Source organism: Protomyctophum parallelum, assembly GCF_964188405.1.
Source record: "Protomyctophum parallelum genome assembly, chromosome: 18".
In the NCBI taxonomy this organism is placed as follows: domain Eukaryota; kingdom Metazoa; phylum Chordata; class Actinopteri; order Myctophiformes; family Myctophidae; genus Protomyctophum; species Protomyctophum parallelum.
This window is the reverse complement of record NC_139716.1, coordinates 19,657,130-19,668,289: the sequence shown is the minus strand read 5'-3', so window position 1 is coordinate 19,668,289 and position 11,160 is coordinate 19,657,130. Positions and strand designations below refer to the sequence as shown.

The window sequence follows — 11,160 nt, the reverse complement described above, 5'->3', positions numbered from 1 at the left end:
CAATTTGTAGCACCGATTGCAATCAGGGTGTTCTTTCTTGCAATGCAATGCAATTTCTTAAAATTCCTAAATATCACCTTCACAGGCTCACACTTCATCAGTGCCGGTGTCCGTGTGTACGCACACGCAGTTACACTATGTGTTATGTGGTTATGCATGCCGACTAAGGCTGTGAAATGGTCATTATATATACAACACTGCCACTCTGTCCCTCTGTACAGGAACATACATTCACATAAATATTCCATTACCTCTTTAACAAAAACACAAGAAGGTCAACATGCAACACAGGCACACACTTTATAGTACACAGCAATATATCCTTAGTGTTAATGTGCCCTTACAGGCCGGTTTCTGCTCTCTTGAGTTAAACGAATACTCAGGATTTTACTGTGTACATTTTTACTGTACTGGGTTGTATAATCGTAGCATTGAGGTCAAGGTTTAGAGCACATGGAGCCAGCTGCATGAAGAAAAAAAAAAAAAATTGGCACTTCTGTACGTACGCTACCTTCACTAAGTCCTCCTCCTCTCATGCCAAGCCCCTTATCCACCTCAACCTTTACCCCTCCTTTCTCCATCTTCTAGCCTTCACTCTGAGGGGCCGTAGTGGAAAGTTCTAACTAACTAAGCACATTTTCTCAAGTGGGAACGTATTTAATACGGTACAATTTTGAGCTGCTTTTTACATTACTTGAATATTTAGATTTTCTTTTGATACTTCACATTTCAGAGAGAAATACCGTTGTCTACTTTTTACACAGCTACACTTATTTGGCAGCTTAAATAGTTCCTAGTTACTTTGCATTAATTGTTTACAAAACATACATTTAAGCTCTATCATATATCAACATTTGAAAATAGCCAAACTACAAGCTCACACTAGTTCAGAAAAAATGTGACAATTATTTTTTTACTTTTGCACTGCAGGTATATTTCGATACCAATACTTTTGTTCTTCAACACAGGTATCGCTATTGCTACTTTTACTCAAGTAAAAAAAGCACTGCTCTGAGCCTTGACTGCTCTCCACGCCCGTATCCTGCCTCTCCTCCTCCTCCTCTTCCTCCTCCTCCTCCGCTGCCCTTCTCCCTCTTTTCCCTCATACACACTCCCTCGTTCTCTCTCTCTCTCATCTCTCTTAATCTCGGCGGACAGCAGGATGGAGGGCAGAGTGTGTGTGTGGGGTGTGTGTGTCCTCATCACCTTGACACTGGGATGGACCACGGCTCAAAGTCAGACCAACTATACCAGGTACGGCAGTTCTACTGCTTTGTGTGCGTGCGTGTGTCTGTGTCTGTGTGTGTGTCTGTGTGTGTGTGTGTGTGTGTGTGTGTGTGTGTGTGTGTGTGTGTGTGTGTGTGTGTGTGTGTGTGTGTGTGTGTGTGAGTGAGAGAGATGACAGTGAGTGACATCACGCTTGGATTTTTTTTTTCATACGTATTGGAATGCATGGAGAGGAACAGCGTGTGCAATGCATGCCCACGAGTGGTCTTTGGAAACGCAGTCCCCTGCAGAGCCACTACAGACAGAGAGAGGTCTGATAGAAAAAGTGACCCTGCTGCTGAGGGCATGCAAGATGTGGTTGATGTTTGTGCCCATTGTGATGATGGCACAAACTGTGCCATTCCTGTGGCAGCTTTAAGACGACATATTTTTAGAGATGTCGACAGATCAGAGAATTTCACATTTCGTACCATTCTCCATCAGAGTAAAAACCCTATAAACGTTGACCGAGTTCCCCCTGGGCTACTTGGTTCCCTTCCCTTTTTTCCCCCTTAACACCAAATCTCTTCGCTGACAGTAATCTTTGCCGAATGTTCACCCCAGAATAGGGTTAATGTGGTTAAAGTGAAATGTGCTGCCTCTGAGACATGTATTCATCCTCTGTCTTGATAGAAGTCTATTACAATCATAGGTCTGTAACTCCGAGTGTGTATACACAGAACCACATATACTCATAACATGTCCATTTGGTTCCATTTGTACGCTCGCACCGTTATTATGGGTGTCCTTGACATTCAAAATGTTTGAGAACCACTGGATTAGTGTGTCGCTGAGGCTGCCGCTGCACCCACGGATGTGAGAAACAAACAGATGCCTGTGGGCTGTTTTGCTTGGCAGGTTAGGGAGGAGAGGCCCCCCCGGCACTCTACTAGTTCAGCCCAATGTGGCCTCACACTCACAGCACCCACAGCACGCCGTCTGTAGGGACTTTAAAAGTGATATTTTTTGATAAAATAAGTGTTAAAAAGCTCTGTATTCTGATGGTACTAAATTGCCACGGCGTAATTTGAAGGAGCTTTTTCAATGAATTATATAAAATAAAAATATGTATATATGGCAGGCGCCCTAGGCCTGCTCTGTCTATAGGAAGGGCCGGCCCTCGGGCCCTGTCACCTGTTACCGAGCAAACGGTCTACAATGGATTACCACTGGAATATTTAACAAAAAACTTTAACCCTCCATTCCAAGTATATACCCCCTCATCATCTGTATGACCATGAGGAGGACAGCAGGCCACGTTGTGGAAGAAAGAGGACAGAAATGGAGCTCTGCGAGTCAGCCTTGGAGCAAAAAAGACAAACCCCAGCCACCCCAGAGCGTATAGCTGGCAACACCGCAACAATCCTGAGTGTTCATTTGTGCATGCGTGTGTGCGTGTGCACGTGTTTGTCTGTGTGAAGCCTGGCTTATCCAGGCACAATAAAAGTGATAATCAGATACTTGCACGCTGTTGTTGCTGTTGTTTGCGACAACGAAATTGTCACCATGCAGACACACCACGCTCTGAAAAAAAAAACACACACACAAAAAACACACACACACACACACACACACACACACACAGTAAATTGGCTGTTCCTTGAATCAGAGAACAGACTGTGCTGATGTGGTTTCCAGTGTGTATGTTGACTGTGTATATTTAAATATTGTGTCTGCTCTGCACACGCATCACATTGCTGTGGTTTCCAGTGTGTAGGTTAAGAGTGTGTGTGTGTGTGTGTGTGTGTGTGTGTGTGTGTGTGTGTGTGTGTGTGTGTGTGTGTGTCGGTCGAGGGAGGGAGGGGGGTTCTGTGTGTGAGCACATGGTTTCTGGCTCAAAACCCTGTTGTTGCCTGCCACGTTTTTCACTTAAAAATCGGTTGTTGTTCCCGCTTTGCGAGTGACACCATCATGAGGCTTTTGTGAATTGCCTATTTTACCAGGAGAACCGCTGGTAGAACTCTGTCACTCAAGTCACTGTTGTGTTGCCTTCTTTCCACAGGCCTGTGTTCCACTGTGGAGGACACCTGGTCATAGATTCAGGCTTTGTGGCCAGCGAGGGCTTCCCCAGCCAATACAAACCCAACAGCAAATGCACCTGGTACATTACAGTGAGTCTCTCCCTACTAGACTTGGAACCGGCTCACTGCCCATATACGATTGCGTTCAGTGGAAATAGACAATATAAATATACCATTCTCCCAATGGTTGAGGTGCATTTATTCAATTGAATAAAATACTTTTTGACCATGTTACTTGCAGGTGCCGATGGGCCATGTGGTCATGCTGTCTTTCCGTCTCTTCGACATGGAGGCGGACCCCACCTGTCGCTATGACTACCTGGACGTGTACAACGGCCACAGCCACATAGTGCAGAAGCTGGGGCGTTTCTGCGGAACGTTCCGTCCGGGAGCGCTCATCTCCACCTCCAACACCATGATGTTGGAGATGGTGTCGGATGGGAGCACCGGCGGGAGAGGCTTCCTGGCCTATTTCCAAGGCGGGAAGCCTCACGTGGAAGGTGTGTGGACATTGTGCACACACACTCATACAGACATACTCAGAAATACAGATGAGGTCGACTATGGTACTGAGGCAGGGTCTGTCTGGTTTGTCTGGTTCTTCTTTACGTTAGTTGAACTTGTTTGTTCACATACGGTTCCATCATAGACTATATTCTCATCAGGTATGGAAAGAAAAGTCAGTTACAGATCGAGTGCATGAGACACACTGTTCTGAAAAACACTTTCAACCATTTATTGCATACTCACATACTTCACTTAAGGGCAGGCTGCAGCATACTTCACTTAAGGGCAGGCTGCAGCATACTTCACTTGAGGGCAGGCTGCAGCATACTTCACTTGAGGGCAGGCTGCAGCATACTTCACTTGAGGGCAGGCTGCAGCATACTTCACTTGAGGGCAGGCTGCAGCATACTTCACTTGAGGGCAGGCTGCAGCATACTTCTTGTGGAAATGGAGTTCAGCAAAGCCATAAGAACTAAATGATGTAATTGCAGAGAAACTGAACGAATGCATTACCAATTCAAACATTGTGTGTGTGATTAGTCAGAAATTCTGTGATTTATTGTAATGTATATTTCCTTCAATCTGCCGGCAACATACTGTACCATGGAGTTTCTGATGGTTGTCTGAGGATGTTCGGAAGGTACAGACATCAATACCTACTCGGCCCGATTTTTTTCTCGGTTCGCTCGGCACCACTAGCACCAGTGTTCCCGGAACACTCTGCCCACTTGGTGAGAACCAGTGAACGCTCGACACCTCTCATAATTTCATGGATAGAGAATTTAAGGGTTAGGATCGACTTAAATAATATTATGTGCTTTATCGCCGCAACGCAGATGTTTTTAACATAAATTGGTCAGTTGGCACATTTTTGGGATTAAACAATTGAATTGCTTTGGAACATGGTCGGAAATTATGTTAATTGGTTTTACAATGTATGTGAATGCAAATGGGACCGTTGGAAGACATTTAGCCTGGAAGCTGATGGCTCAGATGATGACCTCAAGCGCTAACTGAATCATTACCACATAAATTAGTAGGCAGCCTAATTGATTGTGTGACTGAATTTTCGATTTGTCAATAGTAGGCAACTATTAAAATACTCCGACATTAAATCATAGAGCCCAGCGATTTATAGCAGCGGAGCACTGTTCCAGACGGACCGGATGTTATCCCGGATGTGGATGTAGCAGCTAAATGTAGCCAAAACACCGATCGACAACAACGGGAGGTTTTATTAATTCTATCGTGACTAGCGACTGGACCGCGGAGGGCCGTCTAACACAGGATATTTTCTTAGAATTGGACGGGATGATTTAGATCGCGAGTTATTAACGTTTTAAGATATTCGTTCTCGTCGGCTAAACAGGGGGGGAACATTTTCTATGACGTCCCACTGTTACGCAACATTGAGTATTGCGCAACAGGCGCTCCTAGGCTGTGGAGCGATGCGATCGGTTTTAATATCAATAAACTTGGTCTTTTGGATAAAACTTCGTCCTGGGCGATGGGTGTTAGTAATTGAAAGGACGGTGAACAGTTTAAAATATGAAGTTAGGATCTAGTTAGGTGCCGACCGTTCCGAGGTTGTGGATTTGACTGGGGCCGAGTACGTTGTGAACTTCTTTTGAAGTTTTTTTTTACTTGTCAAACAACCATGCCGTAAGACAATAACTATGTATTTGCACCCTTTTTCATTGTCATTGTCTTACGACACGGTTGTTCAACAAAGTAATCGCCTTTAGAGGCAACCGTTCTTCCCCCCCAACACTTTCCATCCTATAGAGAACCAGTTCTGTGGGGGGAGGCTGACCAAGGAGCAGGGCTCGGTCAAGACACCCAACTGGCCCGAAACCGATTACCCAGCAGGCATCAGCTGTTCCTGGCACATCTCTGTGGAACCAAGCAATGTCAGTCAATGACAATACGGTGTACGCCCCCCCTCCCTCTCTTTCTCTCCCTCTCTCTCTCTCTCTCTCTCTCTGCCTGGACAACCTCATACTATAACACAATGACATTAATTACCTGGAAACTTGTGAAATTATTTAGATGTGCAGTGATTGGAAAGGGGGATTTATAGCTGTGGTTGTCCATGTCAGTCTATAGTGATCCATTCTAGCGGGCTAATTGAGACCTGAGAACAACAGAAGAATGCACTTGACCTGCAGTCTGGATCCTCTTAAATTAAGCAATAGACTTTGATGGTCTGAGATTTGTAAAATCAGGTGTGTTGAATCAGGTGTGTCGATAAATGGAGGGAAAGGAATGAAAATAGGGGCCTTGGGGCCCATGACCGGGAAATGTTCTGGAAGCCCAGCTTAAAGCCTTTAGTACCGTGTGTGTGTGTGTGTGTGTGTGTGTGTGTGTGTGTGTGCGTGCGTGTGCGCATGTGTGCATGTGCGTGTGTGAATGTGTGTGCATGTGTGCGCGTGCGACATGTGCGTGCAAAGTGTGCGTGCGCACCCTGTGACCGAGTATGAATGAAAGACCTCATTGAAGCGCTAGGGCGTGTTCATGTAGGCCAAGAGATTGAACGCGAGGAATGGGTGAAGGAAGCGAAGCGGAGAAAGAGAGGGAGTAAATAGCTCTCTGTATTTCTAGAGTCAGACCCTTCCTCCTCACCTCACCTAACAGTATATTTACCACATTCTCCTCAATTCACCAAAAGCAGGGATCAAAGTAATGCAGGGATAGGTGCTCAAATCAAATTCATGTTTCTACGTGACTGCTGACTGTCAGTTATGTTTTAGAGTTTTATTAGGATCCCCATTAGCTGGTGCATAGCAGCAGCTAATCTTCCTGGGGTCCACACAGAACATAAAAACATGACATTCGACATGAGTGACATTACAGGACAATGGATATATAAATAAAATAAAAATTTGATCAACAATTTCCTCATCCACCTTCTGATTCCCCATTTTCTTGGAAGAGAAACAAACCAAAAAGCATAGGATTATATCTGCCTCAGTTACTGTACATATTAGCCTATGTGCAGTGCTACTGTGGTAGAAAGTAAGCAATTTGCATTCACTTATGTCTCCTTTCTCCCCAGGTGATCGAAGTGAAGTTTGAGAAGTTGGACTTGGAGCCAGATACCTACTGCCGCTATGACTATGTGGCTTTTTTCAACGGAGGAGAACGAGACGACTCGCGGCGGATCGGGAAATACTGTGGAGACAGAGTGCCTGGGTGAGATGTTGAACACAAACGGCCAGGCTTTGCCTCTGCTTTTGGTCATATGGGCAATGGTGATGAAATGATTTATGCCAGCTTCTAAGTCAGACTGACAGTTTAACAGTTTAATTCAACATTTACATTAACCCTTGTGTGCTTATTTTCTGCAAATTTGTCAAAATCTGCCAAATGTTTTCCTAATCAAATTGGCATTTATTAACGCAAATATCATTGTGACACGTTGTGAGCTTGTAGATTGGCTACTTTCACTACTTGTCACGTGAAGAAGATAGGGCTGAAGAAAATGTTTGCCACATTTTCTCTTCCCACAAATGTTTTTCCCTTTACTTTTTACACCTCCTCCTGTCTCCCATGTTTTCTTGCTTCATGCTACTTTGTTCCTGTTCTCACCATCTCCCCCGCCACCACCCTCATTCTCATCCCGACCTCCTCCTTGTCCTTGTCAATCCCTTGTCCCCGCCTACAGAACTGTCGTGACCAATGGAAATGAGCTACTGGTCCAGTTTGTCTCTGACCTCAGCGTGACCTCGAGTGGCTTCATGGCCCACTACACCAGCATGCCACGGGGGGCCCGGACACCCACTGCAGGCGGTGACTTTGTCCACAGGCCTCGTCCTGACTTCACGCCCCAGAGACCTACCTCCAGACCAGCCAAGCCGACCCCAAAACCGAAGCAGACCCTCCGACCTAAACCAACCCCTAAACCAGCCACCAAACCGGTGGTAAGGATACCAGTGAGGCCTCCACCACGTACGCCTACAAGCAAGCCCACAGTGAAACCAACGCCCAAGCCGGCTAAACCCACGCCTAAACCCGGAGCTAAACCCACAACCAAACCTAAGTTTAAGGCAACACCTACACCTGGGATCAGGGCCAAAACCACGCCTAAGCCCGCACTTAAGGCAACACCTACACCTGGGATCAAGGTTAAAACCACGCCTAAGCCCGCACTTAAGCCAAAGCCGACACCAGGAATTAAGCTGGTGAAGCCAAATCTTAAATTTAAAGTAATTAAGCCCACTCCTAAACCTAAGATGAAGCCTAAGGCGACTGCGAAACCTGGACAGGGAAGGACAGTGACGAAGAGGCCTGTTGTAATCAAGAAACGTGAGTGATTCAGTTGTTTAGATGTTGGTGGTGTTGTGGTTACATCTTCCTCTGTAAAACTTATAGCAAATAAGCAAGTGGAGCTGAGAAATACTGTATACCAGTGTTGTGGACCTTGTTTTCTACTGAATCACTGAAATTGAAATGAATGAAAATAGCCAATTTGACGTCTTCATGGGGGCCCAAACTAGTGAAAATAGCCAATTTGATGTCTTCCCGGGGGCCCAAACTAGTGAAAATAGCCAATCTGCAAGCACACAACGTGCTGTAACATGACATTCTTTTGAAAAATGCTAGATTTGATTTACTAAATAATTGTATTTAAAAAATCACACCTGTCTCTCTTTGAATCTGTCATGAGAGATTAGGGAAACACTGATGTAACATGCCAGTCAGACTTGAGTTTTTATTATTTCATCTTATCCAGTGTGTTTGTGTGGGTGTGGATATATTCCACAGCTTTACCCACTCTGAACCCACTGTGTACACAAGCCTGTAAGAGGACCGGCACGCTGCAGACCAACTTCTGTCCTCATGACTTTGGTGAGTCACCTCTTACACGATCTAAAAAAAGCGCTCGCCATTTTAGCTTTCTCTATTGAATTCTGTCTACCTCAGCTGCACTACTCCATGTGACAGTTTATCTGCTCATCCCTTTTTGTCATACTGTGTAAGTAATAAGGTGAGCCTTGTCGGAGCCACGTGGCCCAACGGGTAGGAAGCCTGGCTTTGTCAGAATGATCACGTTGGGATCACTCACATCACATGTTACTCCACTATAGAGAATGTGACACGAATCCTGGCAATTCCGGGCTATACAGCAGGAGACTATACCCAAGACAAAAATAGCAAGACTGGCTATCTCCCACCCACCCTCCCAACAAAATGTCTACCATATGTCTGTTTGTCTTTCAGTGATCACAGGCAAGGTTACGTCGTTGACTCCAGGGGCAAGGGGCAGCCAAACAGTGGAAGTGTACGTCATAAAGGCCTATAAAATGGGCCGTTTGAAGATGACCAAATCAGGGCCTGCCACATCAGTCAAGCTGACATCCATGTGCAAAAAGTGCCCCGCTCTGCGCAAAGGTACGGCTACGTGTGCAGGGACACAGAAATTGCACTGTTTCCCAGTCTGTTTTTTCCCTCACTCGTTTTCTCACTCTAGGGGCTGTATTTTGCGTGTCTTAAGTACCAGGTCTTATTCCCTAACTTGAGTAAACTAAAGACCTGGAGGCGTGATCAATTCTCTTTGGCCACTCAGAATAGCCAAATGGCATTGATCACGCCTCCAGGTCTTTAGTTTACTCAAGTTAGGGAATAAGACCTGGTACTTAAGACACGCAAAATACAGCCATAGGAGTGCAGAAGTTGATCGAACTATAGGAATAATCAATCCCTAGTCCGTATCCCCTTTTTCCCCAAAATGTAAAAGAAAAAAATAGATCTACAGGCTCAGAACATTTTGCACTTACGAGCTTGTGAGCCTTTTTTCTATTATTTATTTTGGTGGTGACAATTTTGTATGAAATATTATAAAATATGGAACAAATCGATTGTATTATTAAAACACCCTTCTCGATTATTCGACTAATCTAATTAACTAATCTAAGTAATCAACAGAATAATCGGCAAGAAGATAATAAATATTGCAGCCCTATATACTCGCACATAAATATGATCCACTCACCACCACCACCATTGACAGCTGTGTGATCTGCTATTAGTTCTGAACATATTTTGATGGACACATTTCACTGTCTCTGTGTAGGAATGAACTACGTATTGATGGGGAAGGTGGACGCCCAAGGCAACGGTCTCCTAAGCCCGTCCAGCTTTACTCTCCTCTATAAGCCCGTACACAACAAGGCACTGGCCAACCTCTCCCGCCAGGCATGCTGACATCACATCATACACCCGTCAGAGAGGGGAATCAATCCTCGTCCTTTCTCAGTGAACCAGTAAACCTCACAAATATAGTGATACAGGTGGCATTTACCGAATAACATTTTGTTTACATGAAATAAATGGAAATCTAAATAAAATCCTCTTCAGATGGTTAAGGAGAAGAGTAACAACCGTTAGAAAATGTTTTTTTTATTATGAATATCTTGGTTATTTTTGTATATGTAAATTACTGTATATTTCTGTGATTAAAGGATGCAGATCACTGAGGAATGTGATCTTGGTCTTTGAGATGTGATACAGTCTACCCCGGCTTGAGGTCAATCCATCCTTAAATAGGCACAGAAGAGCATTCAGTACTCTGCTGCACTATATTGTACATTCATTGTCTTGAATGTGACCTTGGAAATGTACGAAAATTACAAAAACTGCTCATTTTGCAGACAGTTTCATGTACCTGTAGCTAGTTTAAGCAACAATATAGTTTTGCATACGAAAGACTATATAAATGGTATCCAATGCCTCACTGCTTGGCAGTGCGACATACTAGCGTGTGCGTCATGTCCCGTGGGGTGTATTTGTACATCATGGCTGGGGGATGTACTTGAACTTGATCAAGCCGCCTCATGTCATGCTACACCTTCACCATCACCCTACACCTTCACGCTTCACCTCCCAATGTATGAATGAATGAACGCGCTTTGAGCACTTGGAAAAGCGCTATAAAAATGCAATTCATTATTCATTATAGAAACAGGCGATGGGCTCCTGCTCTATGGGCCACATGGCTCAGTAACTATTGGTTCCTAGGGCTACATATCGTTTTGCATCTTGAGCATAAAATGTTATCTGTTATTAAAACTGTTATCTATCAATTTGATTGTGAAATATGATCCCACTGGTATAATACATATTTCAATATGGCACAATGGTCGGTGCTTCTGCTTCTTTGTGTGGTCCACAACAGGTGGACCGCGGTCCACGACCGGACCGCGGCACACCTCTCTGTGGACCCTGGAGAAATGATAGAATAAAGAGAAAAGGCCTGGGCCGTGGCTCAGTGGGAGTGACCCCCCATCTCTCTCCCCATTCCCTGTCAGCCTACTGTCTGTCCCTCCATAAAAAATATAAAATAAAGGCGAAAGCCACAAAAAAACAT

At 44.7% G+C, this 11,160-nt stretch overlaps 1 protein-coding gene across 1 annotated transcript; it reads left to right on the top strand.

Annotated features, from left to right (window-relative positions):
* The first annotated feature begins 1,127 nt into the window (after positions 1-1,127).
* On the top strand, positions 1,128-10,274 carry pcolceb (procollagen C-endopeptidase enhancer b). Its single transcript, XM_083788568.1, has 9 exons — positions 1,128-1,254; positions 3,269-3,377; positions 3,529-3,787; positions 5,580-5,704; positions 6,850-6,986; positions 7,459-8,099; positions 8,559-8,642; positions 9,015-9,185; positions 9,868-10,274. Exons 1-9 carry the CDS (start codon positions 1,163-1,165, stop codon positions 9,996-9,998), a joined length of 1,749 nt encoding a protein of 582 aa, XP_083644694.1. The 5' UTR covers positions 1,128-1,162; the 3' UTR covers positions 9,999-10,274.
* The last annotated feature ends 886 nt before the right edge of the window (positions 10,275-11,160 follow it).